Here is a 24010-nt window from a genome sequence, read left to right on the forward strand (position 1 = left end):
CTAAGAAATGACTTCATTCCGTATTCTAATTGTAACTCTAAATTCTGGATTCTCTGTTCGAATATGCGATTTTGATGACTATCAACTATCGATGTTTACCTCTTTGCCTCTTTCTGTGTTCTTCACGATTAAGAGACTTTTTTTTTTTTTTTAGTTTTTAAATAAATTACATATATGGCGCGAATGAATAAAGATAATTGGTGTTTATATATAAATATTATAGTCAACGTCAATGAAAATTCAATAAAAAGAATATTCGTGACACTATTGTTTATTTTAGAGTATAATTTCGTCATTTTAGTTAAACAAATGGTATAATTTCGTCATTTTAGTTAAACAGATGGTATGAACTCGACATTTTTGAAAACCGAGGGTTAAACTCGACATTTCACTAAAACACGGGATATAAATGTGTTATTTTCCCATTTTTCCCCAAAATAAGATATATGCTTGCTGACTAACAACTCGGCCAATTAAATAAGAAAAAATTAGTGGGACTAAGCCACTTGAAATGTTGGTATTGCAATCTACCCAACGTTTCACCTAAGTTTCAAATATAGCCACAAATGTTGACGTGACTTTATTATTCATTTAGCAAATTACTAGATTATCCTCTATTAAAATCGACTAACATCAACATGTATTCAACGTTTTGATCGTCCAAATAATGCAATTATTACACGTCAACCCTTTCCTTTAAAAAAAAGAATGCACGTCAACTTTTAATAGTCTATAATATTTTATTTCCTTTTTTATAGTTTAATTAGTTGATTTGAAAATGACATTTAAATATGCGTATAATCCATGATTTCAGTTAATTTAAGTTAATTTTCGTTTATTTTACATGCGATAAGTTTTGGCTGGTTGAAACTTTGGCTAGTAGATGATTTTTTTTTAGTTAATTTCAATTAATTTTTGTTTATTTTACACGCGAGAAGTGTTGCCTGTCCGAAACGTTGGCTAGTAATTGATTTCTATAATTTGTATTACATAAGGGTATTTTTTTATATTTTCTAACCGTTTAATTCTGTAAATGACTAGATTACAAAATTTAACTAACGTTGATTACATCTTTAAAATCATATTTGAAATTTGTTACATTTGCTAAATTTCCCAAAAAATGTATCGGGACCAAAGATCAAATCTGAATGTATTATTCACTTTGAAAAGCTAGTCAAGGAACAAAAGACAAGAGCGACCCATCTAACTTCATTTGACTTGGTCATATTGCAGCACACAAACAAATAACAAGGAAATATCTCAGAAATTATAAATTAATGAGCTGTGCAAATTATCAATCCGCTTTGGTTCTGTATGTATTGACTTTTGAGCTCTACTAAAAAAAACTATTTTGCGTGCTTATTGTGCTAAAAATTACTTGGTAATTATCATAAATTGCGACTAACAGGTTTCCAGTTACTAATTATATACAAGGCAGTGCTTTCCAATTGCGTCATTCAATGAAATTAGTAGATTTAAATTAATTTAGTAGATTGTTTGTATCGGGTAAATCGACTGAAAATTTTCGGTTCAAATCCATCTGTTAAAAAAAGCACAAATAGTCAAATTGCCAAAATTATCGCGAAAATTTTAATTAAAAATTCATGACACATATTATTAACCATTAGATTTTTTATCCGAATACTCTTATTTTTATTTATTTTCATATATTAAAAAAAAGCTAGATAAATAACATCTCGCAATTTAGATAAGTGCTTTCCTAATATATGATAAATGTGATTCATTCACATTTATCACAACTCTTTAATACAAGAATCAACTCATGTTATTAAATTATTTGATAGTTTTTTTTTTATAGTTTTTAGTGTTTTTCAGATAAGAGAGAGCAAAAGAGGATTGTGGTAGATTCTTTTTCTGGTTGGTAGAAACATGTGATGAGTCTGTGTATTAATGGAGGTAATTAGTTATATCTATTGAGATTAGAATAGGAAAACATTTCATGTCTCATTTGACTTGGACTAACTTTGATCACATAAATTTTTGTAAACCCTCTCCTAGATACTCCTAGACTCAGTTAAGTCCAAATCCCAAATCAAAACTGCTTCTCAATGTGGACCTTGAGCCCATTTTTTCTGTAGTTATTAAGCTCAATACTTGGTATCAAGAACCAATAATAATAAATAATTCCCCCAGTAAGAAAAGTAACGATCAAGCTAACTCCATTGACGTGGTCAAATTACAGTTCAAATGGAAATTTCACTGAAAGTATAAATTAATAAGTTGTGGTCCAAAAATAGCATAAACACCTTTTGGAAAAATAATGCATTGGAGATGTTGTGGTCCATGTGTGTTAGAGATTTTGCAACTATTGACTTTGAATATTCAAAGTCATCGATCTCACTGTGTGATTGTCAGTCCAGAACCAAGGCCCCACAGGAAATATCGGAGCAGCTGATCAGATTGGAAATTCCGATCCGATTAGTTTCATAAGTCTTTTTAACATATTTTTAAGAAATTTGGTGTCTCAGTTCTAGTTAACTTACACTCATGTTACGGTCTTACAAGCTCTCGGCGTTCTTCGCCTTATTCATAGTGTAGAATTGATAAAGAAAGAGAGAATCGGAAATGAGAGAGAGTGTTCCGAGACTTTGAATATTTCGTATATTTCATATGAAATTGATCACCTATTTATACATATGGTAGATACATGTGAAGTAATAAAGACGTGTAATAAATATGCATAGTAAATAGAGAATAATAACTACTACACAGAGAACAAGATATAGAAAATAACATGAGAAATAAATGCGACACTTTCCCATGTGAAATGAATGCCAAGGGTGCGAGTTCACAAAGACACACTTGTCAGGAAGAGGGGTCAAGTGACAAGGACGAGATGTAGTTTATCTCGGACAGTGACGGAGCCAGTTAAGGCCCAGCAGGGGCTTAAGCCCCCCCTCAAATTTTTTTTTTTTTTTGCACTTTTTGCCCATTTTTTAAAAAAATTACATTTTTTAAAAAAATTACATTTTTTACCCTTGAAAATTTACATTTAAGCCCCCCCTGAAACTTTTTTTTCAAATTAGCCCCCCTGATGGGCTTTTCTGGCTCCGTCACTGATCTCGGACGAGGTGGCGAAGTGTCAAGCGAAGGCCGAACTACCGAGCTTGATTTCAACACTCCCCTTCAAGCTTGACTGTATATGTTGAGGAGGTCAAGCTTGCTACATAGCTCGGAGAAGGTCGCTCGAGGAAGGGCTTTGGTGAGAATGTCGGCGAGCTGATGACATGACGGAATGTATTCCATATCGATAATTTTTGCTTCAATCTTTTCACTGATGAAGTATCGGTCGATCTCGATATGTTTCGTTCTGTCATGGTGGACTGGATTTTTAACTATGCTGAGAGCAGCTTGATTATCACAAAAAACCTTGATTGGACCTTCGATGATGATCTTGAGGTCGTCGAGAACTCTCTTTAGCCAGATGCCTTCACATACTCCGCTTGCTAACGACCTGAGCTCGGCTTCTGCACTACTTCTTGAGACAACAGATTGCTTCTTGCTTCTCCAGGTAACAAGATTTCCCCAGACGTATGTGCACATGCCTGATGTTGATCGTCTGTCTGGAACATATCCGGCCCAGTCCGCATCTGTGAACACTTCGACACCACGACTTCGTCTTTTCTTGAAGGAGAGGCCAGTCCCTGTGGCAGCTTTGAGATATTGGATGATCCTCATAACTGCATCCATGTGAGTTTTCGATGGGTTACTCATGAATCGACTTACCATACTCACTGCGAATCCAATATCTGGTCTCGTGTGGGTGAGGTAGATGAGTTTTCCCATGAGCTGCTGAAATATTTCTTTGTCAGTGGCGGCCTCGGAGGTCCGAGCTAGAAGTTTCACATTGGTATCCATCGGAGTGTCTACTGATTTGCAGCCAAGCATGCCAGTTTCTTTGAGGAGATCCAAAGTGTACTTGCGCTGTGAAACAGAGATACCCTTTTCAGATCGAGCTACCTTCATGCCAAGGAAGTCTCGTAGGCTTCCGAGGTCCTTAACATCGAACTCAGATGACAAAGTTTGCTTCAGTCTCCTGATCTCTTCTAGGTCGTCTCCAGTGATGACTATGCCGTCCACATACACACTCAGGATGGCGTGCTTGCCTTGTGTGGAGATCTTTGAGAAGAGTGTTGGATCTGCTTGACTCTGCTCGTAGTCGCCACGCTTGAGCACATTGGTGAATTTTCCGAACCATGCTCGTGGGGACTATTTTAGTCCGTATAGAGACTTTTTGAGTTTGCAGACTTCGTTGGCACCTTGATCATTGTCGAATCCTGGTGGGAGTTGCATGTAGACTTCCTCTTCCAGTTCACCATTTAGAAAAGCATTCTTCACGTCGAGCTGAATGAGAGGCCAATCTAAGTTGGCTACTAGTGAAATGAGGATTCTGATGGTATTGAACTTCGCGACTGGAGCGAACGTTTCTTGGTAGTCGATGCCATAAGCTTGAGTGTACCCTTTTGCGACAAGGCGGGCTTTGTATCTCTCCACTGTGCCATCTGGATTATGTTTTATGGTGAAGAGCCATCTACATCCAACAGTTCGCTTGCCTGGTGGTAGCTCGACGATATCCCACGTATCATTCTGTTCGAGGGCTTGGCTCTCGGCATGACTCGCATCTCGCCACTCGGGACTTTGAAGGGCTTCCTCGATGGAGTTCGGCACTTTTCCTTCATCTAACTTCGCCACATAGGCTTGGTAGCCCGTAGATAAGTTCTCATAGTACACGTAATCCTCCATCATGTATTGACTACACGACCGAGCAGGTTTTCTCAACGCAATTGGTAAGTCCGGAGATGAGGTGTTACCTTGTTCAGTAGTGTCGTGGTTCAGGTTTGGAGAGACATCTAGTTCGCGAGCTTGTACCGGACTCTGGGTGATGATCAGTTGCATGGAGAAGGTTCAGAGGCTTGCGAGCTGGGAGTCGGAGACGGACTGGACGAGGTGGGATTATCTTGGACAGGTGAGGTCAGACTTTGGGGCGATGTGATCTTGTTTTGGATAGGTGAGGAACTAGGTGGACTAAGAGGCGAGGTGAATTCTGGGTTTATGGTGAGCCAATTTCCTCCATCCTGTATTGACCACATGACCGAGCAGGTTTTCTCAACGCAATTGGTAAGTCTGGAGACGAGGTGTTACCTTGTTTAGTAGTGTCGTGGTTCAGGTTCGGAGAGACATCTGATTCACGAGCTTGTACCGGACTCTGGGTGATGATCAGTTCGCATGGAGAAGGTTCAGAGGCTTGCGAGCTGGGAGTCGGAGATGGACTGGACGAGGTGGGATTATCTTGGACAGGTGAGGTCAGACTTGGGGCGAGGTGATCGTGTTTTGGATAGGTGAGGAACTAGGTGGACTAAGAGGCGATGAGAATTCTGGGTTTATGGTGAGCCAATTTGGGAAGTCATTTTCATTATTCGGACTGCACTCATGAAAAGATACATCCATAGAGACTATGAATTTTCGTGATCGGGGTTCATAGCATTTGTAGCCTTTCCGGGTTGCTGAATAGCCAAGGAAGATGCATTTGAGCGATTTTGGTTCAAGTTTACCTTGGTCATAAGAATGGGTGAAGACTGAACAGCCGAAAACTTTCGCAGGTAGAGTTGAGATGAGTCAAGAGTGAGGGAATGTCTCTAGAAGGACTTGGGATGAGATTTTGTAGCCAAGGACACGAGATAGGATTCGGTTTATGAGGTATGTGGCTGTGAGGACTGCTTCTCCCCAAAAATGAGATGGGACGTTTGAGGAGAACATGATGGCTCGGGCGACCTCGAGTATGTGTCGATTTTTCCTCTCGGCTACCCCATTTTGTTGCGGGGTGTGAACGCACGAGCTGGAGTGAATTATGCCATGTGGTTTGAAGAAATCGCCGAGCTCGGAATTAAAGTAATCTCGAGCGTTGTCGGTGTGGACAATTTGGATGGAGGTTTCGAACTGTGTTTGGACCATTTTGTGAAAGGTTTTGAAAAAGTTGGATGTTTCAGATTTTTGTTTCATCATGTATATCCAACTGAGTCTAGTGTGATCGTCAACAAAGAGAAGAAACCATCGAACTCCAGTGATATTGGGAACTTTCGAGGGTCCCCATATATCACTGTGAATTGTGGCAAATGGGCGAGATGGTTTGTACGAGGTGGAGTGATATGAACTTCGAGTATGTTTAGCGAACTCGCACATGTCACACTGAATGGAATTGATATTTTTATTGATAAACAAAGAAGGATGTCCTAGTCTAAGGTGATTGAGCATGATCTCTTTATACTGTGGTGATTGTTGGGCGAGCTGACACATGGCGAGCTGATCTGGCTTGATGACATAGAGTCCGGTACTCAGCTCGGCATTACCAATCTGTCTCCCCGTGACCTGTTCCTGAAACACACATAAACTTTCATCAAAAATAGTTCGGCACTTAGAGTCTTTGTTGATCTTATGCACAGATAAGAGATTGCATTGTAATTGGGGAACAAGAAACTCAAGGACCCGGAGACCCAAAGATCCGAAGAACACGAACACGACGAGAAGAGAGGAATTTCACCAAACCCAACCTAATCCAAAAACGCGATTAACAACAGTCAATGCATTTTACCTTTTTCTCATAATATTTATAGTTTTTATTTTCTTTTCCTTTCCCAAGCACATAAAAGAAAAACAAATATTTGTAAGGAACAACATAGGTATGCCCGTAATAAAATAAATAAATAAATAAATCAAATGCAGAGTATTAGATTAGATTGTGGAAAGTAGCCTTACCTTCGTATCTATTATGGATATAGCAGTGGGTCTGTACTTGGGTGGAAGTATTGTCCTTCAGATAACAAATCTGTCTGTTGGCTTCACAATGACCACAGGTTGGCTTAAGCCAACTCAAAACGAAGATTATTACCATCATTATAGGATGATATATGACAGAGAGTACTCTTTGGCATAGGCGTGCTATACACCCTTGTACAATTTATGGGCAAGCATTCAATATTTGAATCCGATGAGAAGCGGCAAGAATTTGGTAGCCCGGGCCAGCAAAACAAGATATAAAACTGGAATCCTCTGATGTTGTGTTACAATTGAAAACAGTAAAGTTATCTATTTTACGATCTAGATAATAAAATGGAGATATCAAGAATCCGCGGATTTTGAAAAGTTTGCCCATTAGACAATAGCTGGGGTCGTAAACATCGATCTCTCTAGACTTGTAGTTATTTTAAAGAAGAACTGTATGAGTCCCGTTGCAGGACAGCTCGAATCCCGGTTACCTACAGCGATCGTGGCTCACCAAGAACCATGGATGAACAAGAGCCTTAAAGAAGACAAACCGATTTGACTGCAAACAACAAACAATAAGTTAAAACGATATCAAACGCAAAGAATAAACGACAAGTTAAAAACGACATCAACAGCAAAGTAAAACGACATCTCAGGCAAACAACAAAAACAAACAAACGACAAATAAAAAACGACGCGACATAAAAATGACATCAACAGCAAAGGAAAAACGACATCAATGGCAAACAACAAATTAAAAACGACAGTAACGACAAACGACAAGATAAAAAAAACCACATCAGATCATTTGGCAACACAGATAATTTGCACATTAAAAAAAAAAAAAAAAAAGCTAACTATTTTCCATTTATTTTGTAAAATTAGAATCGAGTATTAAATTTTTGCTAGTAATAGTACATTAAATATTTCAAATCAAGGAAGACTTTGGACCCTCGAAATATATAGAGAAAGCTGAAAGAAATTTCGAGGGTCATCTCAAAGTGAACGAAATAGGTAATTCCGTGTGACTTTGTCAAACTTACTAATTGTACACAAAAGTAGAATAAATATGAGAGATAAATACCACAATGGTACATACAAAAAAAAAAAAAAAAAAAAAAAAAAAAACCCCTTAATTATTCTAATTCAGCTATGGCTTCTAATTCTAAATTCATGATTCGCCTTTTAGGCTTGTTGTCAACGGTAGTTTTTGTTGAACCGGTGGCAATGAAAGGGTTCGGTGGTGTGCTCAACAAGGCATCTCCTCCTTGAAGCATATGAACCACAGTTTTCATGGAAGGACGGTTTGCCGGGTCCCACTGAATGCACCACAGCCCCACGATCGCCAATCTCTTAGCGATCGCACAATCTTCTTCTTCCCCGATTCCGATACGAAAATCGTCTCCTTCTTCTAGAAGATTGTAGATCCATTCCGGATAGTAAATCTGGGTCTTGTCGTTCTCGTCGCTGGTCCTCCTTCCTCCGACCATCTCGAGCAACACCATTCCGAAACTGTAAACGTCCGATTTGTACGAAACGTTCCCAAAGTTTCTCGAGAAAACCTCGGGAGCGATGTAGCCCATCGTCCCTCGAGCCGTGCTCATCGACACCAGACTCTGATCCTTGGAGCAAAGCTTTGCGAGACCGAAATCGGAGATTTTTGGAGTGAAGTTTTGGTCGAGAAGTACATTGTGAGGCTTGATGTCGAAGTGAAGGATTCGTTGGTCGCAACCTTGGTGGAGATACTCGACCCCTTTTGCGATTCCCATTGAAATGTCTCGGAGTTTTTTCCAGCCCAGAAAGCGTTCGGCGTCCGGAGAAGATATGAAGTGTTGGAGCGAGCCGTTGGGCAAGAACTCGTACACGAGAGCTCTTCTAGATCCATCGGCACAATATCCGACCAAGCGAACCACGTTGACATGGTGGATTTGACCAATCGTACCCACTTCGTTTATGAACTCTTCACCGTCGCCTTTAGAGGTGTTTAGCACTTTCACAGCCACGAAAAAGGAATCCGAGAGTTTTCCTTTAAACACCGTTCCATATGCTCCTTCGCCAAGCTTTTCCTTGAACTGCTCTGTGATCAGCTTAATATCATTGTATGAATATCTACTGGGCTTTTGAGCTTCGTAGTCATTCAGAAATCTCTCCATTTTGCGTTGAATCTCTCTTGCATTTCTGTCAGAGTTATAAACCCGAAATGCTACAACTAGCACTACTGCTAAGAGAGTAGCAGAGCCGACTGCTGTGCCGATGGTTGCAATTTTTCTACGCCGTGCTGAAATACATATAAAAACAGCAGTCAAATCATTTTACCTATTCTCATAATATTTAGAGGTTTTTCTCTTTTCTTTTTCCTAGCACATAAAAGAAAAATAAATAATTATAGATATCTTTATAAAAAAAAAAAAAAAAAACACGCAGTAGGTATGCTTGCTATAAAATAAAAGAAAAATTCAAAAGCACGAGTATTAGATTAAAATGTGAGAAATTAGTCTTACCTTCGTTTGGATTCGGGATGTAACATATATTTTTTCTTTTCTCATATAATTAAGATTTTTTTCTTTCAAGAAAAATTAACTAATTATAGATATCTTTGTAAAAAAAACAGAATAGGAATGCTTGTAATAACATAAAAATCAAAGCAAGAGTATTAGATTGTAATATGGGAAAGTAGTCTTACCTTTCACTTTATTAGGTATATAACAGTGGGTCTGTACTTTGGTGGAATTGCCCTTCAGTAAACAAATCCTTCTGTTGGCTTCACAACGACCACAGGTTGGTTTAAGCCAACTCAAACGAAGATTATTATAATCATTATAGGATGATATATAATAGTCTCTAGGCATAGGTGTGTTATACATCCTTGTACAATTTAGGGGCAAATCGTAAATCCTTTCGAAGTAATTATTGACGCCACGAATTTGGTAGCCCGGGCCAGAAAGACAAGTTATATAACCGTAAACCTCTGATGTTGATGAACAATTGAAAAAACTATAGTTATATGTTTTACGATTTACATAATAAAATGGCGAGTTCGAGAATCCGTGGATTTTTAGAAGTTGGCCCACTAGACAGTTGTTGGGGTCGTAAACATCGATCTCTCTAGACTTGTAATTAATTTTGCTTACAAAAAAGTTAACCGACTCTGGAAACTCGATAACCGTGTGAGCGCCGTTGCAGGACAGCTCGAATCCCGGGAATCCGCAGCGATCATGACTCCCCTTGAGTCCGAAGGGGAATCGGATCGGCGGTCCATTTGCACCGCATCTTGATTCTTTGCACCTGTTTTCATCGGCTCCAACTTCGAAGATGAACAACACCAAGAACGCCAAGAGCTTGTACGACCAACTCATGATAACTGGTTTTGTGTCAACGCAACTATACATGCACAAGTTAACCAGGGCTGAGACACCGAATTTCCCAAAAATGACAAATAATAATCAAACTGATCGGAATTTTCAATTTTATCAGCTGTCGTGATATTTACCGTGGGGCCTTAGTTCTACACTGTCAATCACACACCAAGACAGACGACTTTGAATATTCAAAGTCATTTTAAATAAGTTGCAAAAGTCTCTAATTATCATTGAGGTTCTATCTTTTATTTTCTAATTTTTGTACTGAAAAACTATTTGGTACACCTTTTGAAAAAATGAAAAAAAAAAATGAAAACTATTTGGCGCCGATGGTAAGGCTCAGTGGTGATTGAAGAAGATGGCCGGATTTTTTTTTTTTTTTCAAGTCTTGAGGAGAAGGAGGAGAGAAGAGAAGAATTTTTTTTTTTTTTTCAAATACACATTTTATTTGTTTTCAGTTTTTGTTTACTCTTTTACAAAACAACTTCAAAAAAATTTTAAAAAATTTTCCGAAAATTTTACCAAACACAATTTTCACTTTTTGTTTCCAATTTTTTTTATCTCAAAAACAGTTTTTGAGATGCATACCAAACACATGGATAGTTGTGACTTGTGAGTGACCTGAAGTGATTAATGATTTAGCTAAATGGTCAATTTAAATATTGTATTTATAAAATAGTCAAAGTTTGTCTAAAATTAATAAAATAGTCAAAATGTATAATAATCAAATTTAAAAAAAAATAGATGATTGGATAAATTTGTCTTAAATTGATAAACTGCTTAAAATAATTGTAAAAAAAAATTAATTTTAGTGTAAAAAAATAAAAAATTTGACAACGTAATATCGACTATTTTAGTGAAAATTTGAAACTTTGACTATTTATTAATCTTTTAGTTTCAAATGACTATTTGATATAACTTTTCATAAAGTATGAATCCAGTAGATATATAGGTATAATTACATTTACGTGTTAGTCACTCATTACACATTATTAATTAAATGGCTATTAATTCGAGCATTTATTGATTGCGTAAATCGAGGAGAGAAATTGCTTAACACGATAACACCATTACTCGGTTCCCATTTCAAACAAATAAAATAAGAAAGGAAAGACCGCAGCAAGAGAAATAGGAAAAAAAACATCCATTTCAAATCTTTGTAAAATTGACGAAATAGATAAAGGTCGTATATTTCATATTTCCATATTTCAAGTTGGTGCTCATCCGTTGATTTTGTAAATATTTTGTTTTTTTTTTCAAAAATTAGGATTTTTTGGCTAGCTTTGGTTTGTAGTGTTTTTTTTTTTTTTTTTTTTTTTTTTTTTTTTTTTTTTTTTGTAGTATATAAGATCTACACATCACAAAGTTAAACTAATCATTTATCTCCAAAACCACATGAAGCCACAAATTCCATCATTCATTCAAATAAAAAAATAAAAAATAAAAAATAAAAAATAAAAGCTCTTTGTATACACATGAACTTTGATACAAGACAAAGTTGAAATGGAGAAAAAAATGTACACCTAAAAAATGAAAAACATGGCTTTCAAAAAGAATGTGAAGGGATTGCTACTACAACTAAAAAAGAGAATGGGAAAGGATTGTCGGAAACAATTTTTTTTGTTTTATCGTTAATATTTTGCGATTTCGAAAAACTAGGGGGCCGTTTGGTTATGTTTTCTATTCCTGTTTTCTGTTTTCTGATAAATTCTAGAAAACAGTTTTAAAAAAACTATTTGGTTATAAATTCAGAAAACATATTTAGAATCATGTTTCTGTTTTCTTTGAAATTTGTTTAGAAAACAGAAAACAATGAAAAATTATTTTCTATTTTATCTCTATATAATTGAATGGAAAACATAACCAAACAACATTTAAAATATTCTGAAACGTAATTATAAATCTGTTTTTTAAATTTAAAAATTAGAATCAGAAAACAGAATTTAAAAACAGAAAACGAGTTTAGAAAACTAAACCAAACGGCCCGGATTTTCTAAAATTTGGTATGCATGCAAACTCGATCTAAGAATTTTTTTTTACTTGCAATTTTTGTAATTATTCCGTATATAAAAATTTTACAATTAAAAAATTAGGTATTTTTTTTTAGAAAATTGATAATAGGAGCAAAAAGTAAAATATTTATTTTGGAGAAAATTGTATGCATGTGTTATATTGTAAATTGCGATTCATTGTATATCATGAACTATACCATAGACAGTGTTTTATTTACACACCTTTCATTTTTTTTTGTGCACAGATTGTTAATATGGCGAGAAAAGTCAACCATAAAAAATCGAAGAAATCACCGGTCATAATTACAAAAACACCTAAGTAGATATAGAGACGTATTAATCACTAAATTTCGGGTCCTTGCATTTTGTAAAGTTGTAAACTTGTGAAGTTGTATTTATATGTGACGTGGTATTTACACAACTTTTACTGCAAACTTGTATATGGTTTACTCTAATTAAAGGTTATTTACTTTAAAATGATGTAAAAATTAAGTTATGTACAAAGTATTTACCAAAAAATTGTATATAATTAACGCACCTTTACAGTGATTTACTTTTAAATTAAAAAAAATGGATGAATGTACCAGTTATGTCAGAATTCAAATTGTGACCGCCGAAAAAGATTTGAATATGCCTTGACTGCCTAATACGTACGTAATATACAAATATTCAATCAAATAATCTACACTATTAAAGAGTAAATTCACGTAATCCGATCCCATAACTAAATGCTAATCAATAAATTCATGAGCTACAAAGTTTGTTTAGACTGATCGAATAATTCTAGTTTAAAATTAAATTGCCGAAAATATTATTCTCATTTATTGCCAAAAGAATATAAAAGTCAAATTTAAACAAAGTTGCTGAAAATAAACTTCAACTTTATTAAATAAATAAAAAATTGCTGATTATAATATTTATTACGTTTAAAATACAAGTGCAAATCTTGAAGACATAAACGTAACAATTGATGCCACGTTACTATTGTGATTAATTATTTACGGAAAATTTATCGAAATGTTGACTCGTTAGCAATCGTCCATGTTTATGTTAGCTAGTAAGCTAATTTTTTTTTGTTAGTTTATACGTTCTGTAAAATTCAGTCTTCGTAGGTTCAAGTTTCACGTACTTGTAAAATCTATATTGCTGGAATAATACGTATATTTGGTTTATGGACTGACAATCACACAGTGAGACGACTTTGAATATTCAAAGTCAGTGAACGTCTCTAACAGAAGTTATGAAGATACTTGGACCACAACATCCCGATGCAATTTGACCAAGTCAATGGAGTTTGCTTGGCCTGTCTTGTGTAGGGGACCAGGGGTTCTTATTCCTCTACTTGGAGTTGAGTTTTCATTTCTTTCAGATTTTACTTTCGGTTTTTGGGGTCTCAAGATATATTTATAATTTTCCTGGCTTAATAGTCAACATATATTATATATTAGTCAGGTAATATTCGTATTTGTTTGGCAAAGATAGAGGCAAACTCTAAGAATGGAAGCCTTGTTGTTGGTCATGCTTTTCTGTCTACTATCATCGCTCCCAACAACAACCTGTGCAACTTATACACCGTTCTTTGGCCAACAGTGTCCGCCTTCTTCATGCGGAAGCATCGCCAAAATAAGTTATCCTCTCCGATTAAATACCGACCCAAAGCACTGTGGCGATCCACGCTACGAGTTTTCTTGTGAGAACAATTCAACTGTGCTGTACTTGGGAACCAAGAGATTCCACGTTGAGGCCATAAACTACAGCAATTACTTGATCAGAATAGTGGACGCTGATTATCATAACTGTTCCTCTTTCCCTCCCCTTGACGCCTGGAACTATATTAGGCAGATGAACGTTATGGTTTTAAAATGCAAAGAAAGAGTAAATTCCTCTCTTTATAAAGAATTCGCTTCTTATTGCAACAAAGACCGTCGTTCCAGCAACTCCTACTATTATTTGGTTGATGCCAAATCAATCATGGCTTCGGATATGGAGATCTCTTGCAGTACAGAGCAGAAGGGTCTGATATCATCTGATTGGTTGATCAACAAGAATGCTTCGGTTGATATTCGCAATCAGCTTGCACTTGGCTTTGAGCTTACCTGGGTTCCAGAAGCCTGCTACATCACAGACTCCAACCGCATTCGATGTGATTCTGGTAAGATGTTCTTGTTAAATTAATTACCATTTCGTTTTGCACTATTCTCACTGACTTTTTAGTTAACGTCGTGTTGTTCATGCCTCTGATATAATGCAGCTGATCTCCTCATGACAATTTTGGGTTTTGGTAATTACGTTTCCTTTTTAATGAAATCCCTTCTTTTTTTTTTTCTTCATGAAAACTCAATTTAATATGCTCTACTATGCATTCCTCTTCTTTGATTCACTAAGCTAATACCTTCCCTCCGTCTTTTCTATTTTTACAGCTGCCGATGTACTATATCTCATCGTAACGTATTTCCTCCCTTCAGTCACTTCTGTTCTTGTATCCTTAATGCAATTTCTTATTTTTAGCGGTAAGAATTTAAGATGTATATCATTAATTATTCCTTTTTTGGCTATGCCAGTTTCAATAAAACGTCCCGCAGTTTCTTTTTAAAAATTATAATACTTGTACGTTTGCCATTTTCCAAAAATGCAAATCCAGGTTATCTCATTGAGGTTATGCACAGTCCAGTCATTTCTGTTCCTATACCCTTCATGCCTTTTACTCTTAGTGGGGGTAAGAATTTAAGATGTAGATCATTAATTATTCCTTTTTTGGCTATGCCAGTTTCAATAAAAACGTCCCGCAGTTTCTTTTTTAAAAATTATAATACTTGTACGTTTGCCATTTTCCAAAAATGCAGCTTATGCAGGTCTTCTCTTTGCCGTTGTGGTAATCGTTATTAAATTCCTATGTGGAGCTCCATTTGTGATCGCGTTTCTGATCTACAAATGGCGTCGACGACATCTCTCGACGTACAGCTCCATCGAAGAGTTCCTTGAAAGACACAACAATCTCGTGCCCATAAGATACTCCTACTCCGACATCAAGAAGATGACTCAGAATTTCAAGACCAAACTCGGCCAGGGAGGCTACGGCTCGGTGTTCAAAGGAAAGCTCCGCAGCGACCGTCTCGTGGCCGTCAAGATTCTCAGCAAGTCAGCCAAAACCAACGGACAAGATTTCATCAGCGAAGTTGCTACGATCGGAAGGATTCATCATGTCAACGTCGTACGGCTCGTCGGTTACTGCGTCAAGGGCTCAAATCACGCCTTAGTCTACGATTTCATGCCTAACGGCTCTCTAGATAGCTATATTTTCTCCAAAAGATCTCGCTGGGAGTGGCTCGTGGTATCGAATATCTACACCGAGGGTGTTGCATGCAGATCTTGCATTTCGATATCAAACCTCACAACATCCTTCTCGACGAGGATTTCACTCCAAAGGTTTCTGATTTCGGGTTGGCGAGATTATGCCCTTTGGAGAACAACTTTGTCTCTATGACCGCGGCGAGAGGAACATTAGGGTACATAGCGCCCGAACTGTTTTACAAAAACATTGGTGGAGTGTCTTACAAAGCCGATGTATACAGTTTCGGTATGTTGTTGATGGAGATGGCGAGTCGGAGGAAGAATTTGAATGCGATTGCTGAGAATTCAAGCCAAATATACTATCCTTCTTGGGTGTATGAGCAACTGAGCAGAGGAAAGAACGCAGTGCCTGTGGAGGATGATATATCTGAAGAGGACTCGGAGATGATAAAGAAGATGATTACAGTGTCTTTATGGTGCATACAGCTGAATCCCGGCGATCGGCCATCGATGGGAAGAGTCATTGAAATGCTTGAATCTGAGATTGAAGATCTGCCATTTCCGCCGAAGCCTTCTTATTGTCCGCAAGAAGATAGTTTTGTACCGCAAGATCCTGAAGGTTCTTTATCAAGTGAAATCACTGTCACAATATCATAAGTACTGATGTCATGTTATATTTTTCTCCTTATTCTGATGATGAATACTCTGTGATTTACTTTCTCTCTAATTTTGGAAGATGAATAAGTGTTTTGTGTTTGATCAAAAAATAAAAATAAAAAAATAAGTGTTTTGTGTCTCTGTTTTCTTTTTCTTCTTCTACTTCTTACAATTCAAGATTAGGTGAGATGTTATAAAAGGTTGGAAACTCTTTGTTCCCGTTAATTCCTGTACTGCTCAATAAATAATTATAAATAAAACTAAAATACACTCTAAAAATAAACCGTGAGCATACCTGAATTTCATGTTTCATGAATAGTTCCAAAACAGATTTCAATACCAATTTGGGGCCGAAAAATAACAATATTCCGATTAAGGGGATTTTGAATAAACCTACACTCCTCCGAACAATTGGCATTATTCTATTTCTATTGATTGATACCAAACAACATAGTTTTATATAAGTGTAAAATTCTTTCAATTATATGTATTTATCTTCCATCTTATTCAATCCGTCCATTTAAGTTTTCTTTTCCCCCGCTTTTTTATATATTTTTTCATTTCTCTTAAACATCTCCCCTGGAATATTTTATTTTCACCTCTCCTCTCAAACATCTCCCCTGGAATATTTTATTTTCTATAAAACCAAAACGTTTGGGAGTGTTACAATTCTATTTAAAAAAAAAAAAAAAAAAACCTATATTGCTTGGAGAAAAAGGCATTCAATATCTCATCAAGCTTGTTCTTGTCCCGGAGGGGTTTTTCTACAAATGGGACAAGAGGCATTTAATCTGAGCCAACCATCGATGCAATCCGAATGGAAGCAATGTTTACACTCGGGTATGGTTTTTAGTGTTTCCTTGGGCCGATACTCCGACAAACATATTGCGCAAATGTTGTCGTCGGGCTTGGGAAGCCGTCGGCTCTCTCCCAAAACTATCTTTGGATAAGACTCGAGTGTTGGGCCATCGAGGCCCAAAACAAGTGTCGGCGGTTGTGGGGCCACGGATGAGCTAAGGTCCACGGTTGACCTCCGTGGACTAGCGAGCGATTTGACGCGCCCGCAAACAAAACAAAGCATCCCTAAGAAGCACAACACCGTTGGTACTCCGACTCCCATCGCCACCGCATATCGGGCGGATCGAGGGATTCCTGGGCCCACAATGAAAATTCTACACTTTACTTATAATTCTTGTACTAAATAAATAACAGTACTCATTATAATAGTATGAGAAAATATTTATTGATGAATTTGTTAAATTTGGAGCATATAAATTTAGAATTTTAAGCCATGAGCAATAGTGATACTTGATTACGTTAGGCTTAGTTATACTGGAAAAAGTCAACCAAAAGAAAAGCCAATGATGAAATAATAAATTTATAACGTTAGTTTTGTTCAACGGTGATACTTTACATCAATAATTATAGATCCTTAGTACTCTGTTGAACGAAAAGAACTAGGTATCTGTTCTTATCTTCTAAAGTGCTTCTGATAATCATATTTGATATAAATTAATCTAAAACAAAACCCTTCTGTTAATCGTTATCCTTTGGAGTAGAGTAAAAAAAATCTCAAATAAAAGCATTGACGTATTGCCCTTATTATTTTGTAATTCGCACTTACGTACGTTAGTTCCAATTATTTATGAATTTTTGGAGATAATACTTGCTCTTAATTAGTCAACTCCATTTTCAATTTCTAAATATGAAGTCGACGTGTATGATGACGCAGTGGTGAAAAGCAAGAGCTATATTCACGAGTTTTAAATTATATATACTTGTAAACACGCAAATTTTATATTAGCATTGGATTTATACAATCATATAATATATGTAATAACTATTATTCGTTAGAGTCAAGTGAGCTATGCATTGCTAACATAACATATGTATACGTTTGACATTTGCACAATCAAGCTTTTGACTCGTGGTTCCTAATATAGTCTAATTGGTAATTCACACTACCTCAAAAAAAAATATCTTTGGTTCAATTTTCAATCGCAACAGAGTTATTTAAAAAAAAAAAAAAAAACAACTTTTACTAAAAAAAAAAGAGGGATAGCATGCATCATTATTTTTTTTTTTTGTATAAATACATACAAAACGGAATTATTGTTGTTGAATTACAAGGGAAGTCTACGTCAGCAGATAGTAAGTCCAATGTTCAAACCCAAACATGATTAAATATATATATTTTTTTTATGGGGAATTGAATGATATGAACCAGGAAAGAAAAAAATGCAGAGAAGAAAAGAAGAAGAAGAAAGGAAAGAGAGAGAGAGAGGAGAGAGAGAATAATAAAAATATTTAATTATTTAATCTTATAACAATATTTAAAGGGAGCCCGAGCAAAATAGCAAAGTCAAACGTTGTAATTGTCAAAATAGCCAACTTTTGGTTTATTTTTAATGTGTAGCCAAATATACCACATTAACAGTAAAAAATACAAATTTTCCCTTCATTTAAATAATATCAAATCAAAATATTTGGAAGATTCCCGCGTCCAAAAAAGAAAGAAATGAAATTGGAATCGCGTGAATAAATGTCAACTAAAACAGATCCACCGTGATAAATGCATATCTAACAAATCCACCGTGATAAATGCTTATCTTTCAAACACGCAACCAAACCTACACCGCACGAGAAAAAATTCAAAAACAAAGTCAGACAAAAAAATTTGAAGCGAGACCGGCGATTGAAATTAACAGATATTAACAGAAATTAACAGGATTGAAAACAAGAATTAACAGAAATTAACATGATTGAAAACAAGATCTTTAACAGGATTGAAAACAAGAATTAATAGGATTGAAAACAAGAATTAACAGGATTGAAAACAAGAATTAACAGAAATTAACAAGAATTAACACCAGATCGTCAAACAGCAATTAACAAGAATTAACAGAAATTAACATGATTGAAAACAAGATCTTTAATTCCTGTACAAATATCAAACATATAAACAGATAACAAAAACCTATAAATCGTTCAATACCTGATTCAATACCTTGGGGTTTGGTGCTTCCATGACACGAGTGATGGTCATTGGTGAAGGCGACCTCTCGGCCGTGAACACCTGGGTGGACGACGGCGCGGCACCGGTGGCGTCGACGGCCATGGCGGGGGCAGGGGGAATGCGCTCTCCGGAGATCAAGATAAGTCTTCCCTTCTCATCGAGGTTGTGGGCTCAGGCGATGCTCCTCCGGGCGACTGGGCCTCACCCGGCGTGGCCGGCGGCGCGGCCGACCAGGCTCTGCAGGCAGCCGAGCCCGCCCGGGGCGTTGGCGCACGGGATCGCCGAGGAGGGAGCCCCCAACCAGGATAGGCCCAGCGCTGGGACGGCTGGGACGCCGGCGAGCGAGGCCGGTGCTGCGCACGAGACGGGGCGCGCTATCGCGCACGGGACTGAGCGTTCGGCTGGGCGAGGCTCAGGACTGCATACACGAGGCTCTTTTCTTTTTTGTAGTAATAATAATATTGGGCAATCAAAATAGAATATCTTGGCAATCAAATCATAAATATGTTGGCAATCAATTTTGATTTTCTTTAATTATATATTTTTTTTAAACAAAAAATTGGCTACCTAAGCCATCTAAACTATATGAATTGTAAATTAGCCAACATTTTGTAAATACTTTGTAAATAACCAACTTGCATACGTGGCAGCCTATTAACTACCTTTTTTACATGTTTGACTGAGTTAAATAAGTCTTTTATTAATATGTTAATAAGTTAACTTGGCTATTTACAAGAAATTAACCAAATGTGGGTTATATCTCAATTCACTATAACCGTGTAGCTATATAACTTAACAATCCCTTTTTAAATTAAAAAGGGCAAAACTGGAAGCAAAATATTGGCTTAAACGCCACGTCAGCGAAATTGGTTATTTCTCAAAATAAATGTAAATGTTGGCTAATATGCAATCTCAACGTTTGAATTTGGCTAACCCGTCTAATTTTTCATATTTAAATATTAAAAGTATTTAGAATAATAGAAAATACTCTTATACCCTTTAAAATTTTGTCACGTCATCAAAACGTGAAACTTAACGTCCAAATACTGACGGAAGTGGGGCTTTGTAACAATACGTGTTTGAGTTCTGAGTTGAGTTTTGCAATATTATCGAGTCCAGGGGGTGAAATGTAATGAAAGTACGAGTTCAGAGTTAAAAATGAGATTTATTCTATATATTTTACATAGACCTATAAGCTTGAGGCCTTGTTATAATTTGACCAAGTCAATGGAGTAAGCTTGGTCCCTCTTGTTTTGTCTTGTGTACTTATTCACCGACTTATTTTTCGAAGTGCATATTTTCCTCCAGATTTTATTTTAAGTTGTAGGAGGGTTCTCAAGATATCGTTATTGATTGGTTGACTTATCTTATCTCATTTAGAATAAGAGGTGGGAGACTCGCTATAGAGTAGAGATCATGATTCAAGCTAGTTTTGTTTAAGTCTTCGCTATGTCATGTTATGTATGTGGTCCTCGATCCTCCTTTGAAATATCAGTGTCATTTTTATTATTTTACTCTCCATACACTTGTCGTGTCCTTATTTTCCATTCAATAACATAGAATTATCACTAGTTTCTTTTTTTAATGGGTAATTAAGCTATATAGCCTTCTGAAAATAGGCAATTTATTTTTAGCCCACCTTTCGTTAATAAGCTGTAAATAGCCAGTGTCATTTATTACCAGTCAAATTTGGACGGGATTGCCCTTTGTTATTCCCGCCCATTATTTTCAGCGAAATAATTAAAATGGAAAGAAAAAATTCGACCATAACTACCTTGCAAAAATCAAGGGAGCATTTAAAACTCCATAAATGCATTAACAAACGAATTTAAACATCACACACCACAAATTTGGTCGCTATTTTTACTGCTCTTTAGGAAAAAAAAAAAAAAAAAAGAGAGATTTGGCTGCCATCAATGGCCGAGCCCGAGCACCCCATCCTCTCTCTCTCATCGTCATCGTCTCCTTCATCTCCTTCTCCTATCTTCTTTTTCATTCCTTGCGCGCCATCAATGGCCGAGACCGAGCACCACTCGCGCGTGTTCCAGCCGAGAAAACGAGGACAGTCACGAGCCGCCGAGGATGCCGGACCGAGAGGAGACACCGGGAAACGACGCAGAGAGCACCGGAGAGTTGATTTCACAGCCATAAATAGTTCTGGGCGTACGTGCGTGTGAAATGATTCTCCCCGTGCGTGCGAGAGGCAGCACCACCTTCAAGCCGCCGCCACCACTAATAATATCGACCACCACTAATAATCACGACCACCACCACGTCACCACCGCCGTTAAAGCGTCACTTCATCCTCCTCTCCGCGATCTGCGTCCAAGGTCCCGATCTGCGACACCGCGAAGAACAGTTTTTTTTTTTTTTTTTTTTTGTTCATAGAAAACATATTTACAGTATATTCGTGTAAATAAGAAGCATATTTACAGTATATTCATTGTAAATACAAAACATATTTATAGTATATTCATTGTAAATAATAAGCATATTTACAGTATAATTGAACTGAAAAAAAATTCCGGAAATATTTTGAGCACGAAAATTCTGGAAATTATGAATATATGGAAGACAAAATAATATCAATAAATGAAGAATATATTTACAGAGTTTAACCACGAAAATAGATACTAATTACCTAAAGTCAACGCTAAAAAACTTCCAAAAACATAACAATAAATGAGCTATTAATTTTCAAAATCTGCAGGAAATTTCAAATTTCAAATTTGAAAACTTCCCTATTCGGTTTCTGCGAATTAAATAAGGACAAAAGTGTAAACCTAATTTAATTAATAAGCTGCCACGTAAGTAATATGGCTATTTACAGCATATTAAAGAAAGGTTGGCCAATTTTAAATTGCTACACATTCCGTGGCTTAAGCAGCCAATTATTTGTTTTTTAAATATGAAAACCGAAGCCTATTAGTATTACCACCAATTTCTGGGGGCTTCAAAACAAGATGGAAAGTGTATATTTATGCAGAGGATGAAAAAAAAAAATATGGAACAGTGATATTTAAGAAGTGGAGTAGATAAACACGTAATTTCTCCCGAAGTCCCAGTAACATGACTGCCAAATTTCCTATGGTTTGCCAATTTCCATCCTATGAAGCATCAAGGTCTAATTGTCAATTATCAAGTTGGCTAATTAAATATCTTTCCCATGTCCTTATCACAGCATATACCGCATCTCTGCTAATTATTATTTCCAAAATTAATAAACGAAAAAATAAAAACCCATCCCCCAAAGCGACTTTTAGGTAATACATCGCTGGAAGTCGTCTTAGTAGCAGAAACACATGGAAAATCTATCAATGGAAACCGGAGTAAAACCACTGTTATTGGTTCTGCTTTTATCTCTACTCGTGTCCCTCGCAACAAGCTTCCATGTACCGCTGCTCTTCTTCGGCCAACGTTGTTCTTCTTCTTCTTGCGGAAGCATCACCAACATATCTCATCCTCTCCGACTCATAAGCGAACCCAAAATCTGTGGCGATCGACGGTACGAGCTTTCCTGCAAGAACAACTCTACTGTGGTTTACTTGGGTACCGTAAGACACTACGTTGAGGCAATCAATTACAACAATTACACGATCCGAATCGTGGACGCGGATTATCAGAAAGATAATTGCTCATCTTTCCCTCGCTACCCCTCCGATTGGACCAGCGACTACTTAAACTTCCCATGGCGTAAGAATGTGTCTTATATGACGTTTTGGGACACAGTCGAAATCGCAGTGACTGTGGTGTTTTTGAAATGCAAAAAGCGAATGAATTCCTCTATTTATACAGAGATAGTAGCATCTTGCAGAAATACTAGTGATACATATTACTATTATATTGTTGATGGCGAGTTACTACAAGCTTCGGATTTGTCGATCTTGCGAGATTGAGCAAAAGGCTCTGCTATCTCCTAATGTAATGACCAATAAGAATGCTTTGGATATTCGCACTCAGCTTTCTCTTGGCTTTGAGCTTTCATGGGTTCCGATAGGCTGCTACATCAAAGAATCTAATGCCATTGAATGCAGTTATTTCATCAGTAAGATAATCATGTTTTCTTGAATTCAAATTTAATTTTAACATACATACGCACACATTTTCTTCTAATCTCTTAGTTACCAGTCTGATGATCATGTCTGATCTAACGCAGATTTACTCAGTCAGATTACCGTTGGATTTCGTAAGTACTGTTTCTTGCGTTATAATTTTCTTAGCGTACTCCTCTTCATTGATATATTAAGTAATCTAATACGCTTCCTCTGTCATTTTACATTCTTACAGTTTCCGTGGCCGTTGTACTCTTCATAGGTAAATTCGGGAAAACTGCATTACTAATACTAATTATGTATTGAATCATCCAATCATCTAAAATTTTCATTATATTGTAAAATAATACTTTTACCTTTTTAATGATGCAGTAGCACTTTGTATCCTAAAATTCCTATGTGGAACTCCAATTGTGATCGCGTTTCTGGTCTACAAATGGCGCCGGCGACACCTATCAGTATATAACTCCATCGAAGAGTTCCTTGGAGGCAAGAACAACCTCGTGCGCCCATAAGATACTCCTACTCTGACATCAAGAAGATGACTCAAAATTTCAAGACCGGACTTGGCCAGGGAGGCTATGGCTCAGTATTCAAAGGAAAGCTCCTCAGCCACCGTCTCGTAGCTGTCAAGATTCTCAGCAAGTCATCCAAAACCAACGGACAAGATTTTATCAACGAATAGGAATAGAAGGAGTATTGGAATAACATAGATGTTAGCCTACACCTGTGTGTATGTTAGTATAACTTAGAGTCAGTTAGAAAAGTTGTTAGCACTGTAAATTAACAACCGTGTAACCTTTGGTATATAATCGTTTCTTGTTAATGAGAACTCAGCCA

At 36.7% G+C, this 24010-nt stretch overlaps 3 protein-coding genes and 1 pseudogene across 4 annotated transcripts; 3 read left to right on the forward strand and 1 right to left on the reverse strand.

Moving 5' to 3' along the window:
• Positions 1 to 7919: 7919 nt before the first annotated feature.
• On the reverse strand, positions 7920 to 9709 carry LOC149380356 (rust resistance kinase Lr10-like). Its single transcript, XM_089602614.1, has 2 exons — positions 9467 to 9709; positions 7920 to 9061 (listed from the first exon to the last, which is right to left on the reverse strand). The coding sequence occupies exons 1-2, from the start codon at positions 9645 to 9647 to the stop codon at positions 7920 to 7922; spliced, it is 1323 nt and encodes a 440-aa protein (XP_089458740.1). The 5' UTR covers positions 9648 to 9709.
• A 3942-nt stretch (positions 9710 to 13651) lies between these two features.
• On the forward strand, positions 13652 to 14329 carry LOC149380357 (uncharacterized). Its single transcript, XM_089604143.1, has one exon. It carries the CDS (start codon positions 13652 to 13654, stop codon positions 14327 to 14329), a length of 678 nt encoding a protein of 225 aa, XP_089460269.1.
• A 139-nt stretch (positions 14330 to 14468) lies between these two features.
• LOC149380358 (rust resistance kinase Lr10-like) lies at positions 14469 to 16243 on the forward strand (annotated as a pseudogene). Its single transcript, XR_016294126.1, has 3 exons — positions 14469 to 14664; positions 14790 to 14870; positions 14998 to 16243. The product of XR_016294126.1 is annotated as a rust resistance kinase Lr10-like (transcript).
• Positions 16244 to 22435: 6192 nt separating this feature from the next.
• Positions 22436 to 23014, forward strand: LOC149380359 (uncharacterized). Its single transcript, XM_089604144.1, has one exon. The coding sequence runs from the start codon at positions 22436 to 22438 to the stop codon at positions 23012 to 23014; it is 579 nt and encodes a 192-aa protein (XP_089460270.1).
• The last annotated feature ends 996 nt before the right edge of the window (positions 23015 to 24010 follow it).

This window comes from Urtica dioica, chromosome 12 (assembly GCF_054948205.1).
Source record: "Urtica dioica subsp. dioica isolate 48M chromosome 12, U.dioica_male_clone48M_v1_H2, whole genome shotgun sequence".
NCBI classification, from domain to species: Eukaryota; Viridiplantae; Streptophyta; class Magnoliopsida; order Rosales; family Urticaceae; genus Urtica; species Urtica dioica.

Excerpts from the sequence above, each read along its gene's own strand:
- LOC149380359 (XM_089604144.1), top strand. The coding sequence starts at position 22,436 with ATGGAAACCGGAGTAAAACCACTGTTATTGGTTCTGCTTTTATCTCTA.
- LOC149380356 (XM_089602614.1), bottom strand. The coding sequence starts at position 9,647 with ATGTATAACACACCTATGCCTAGAGACTATTATATATCATCCTATAAT. Across the intron at positions 9,062-9,466 it reads TATACCTAATAAAGTGAAAG|CACGGCGTAGAAAAATTGCA; the intron begins GTAAGACTACTT and ends TATGTATTTCAG.
- LOC149380357 (XM_089604143.1), top strand. The coding sequence starts at position 13,652 with ATGGAAGCCTTGTTGTTGGTCATGCTTTTCTGTCTACTATCATCGCTC.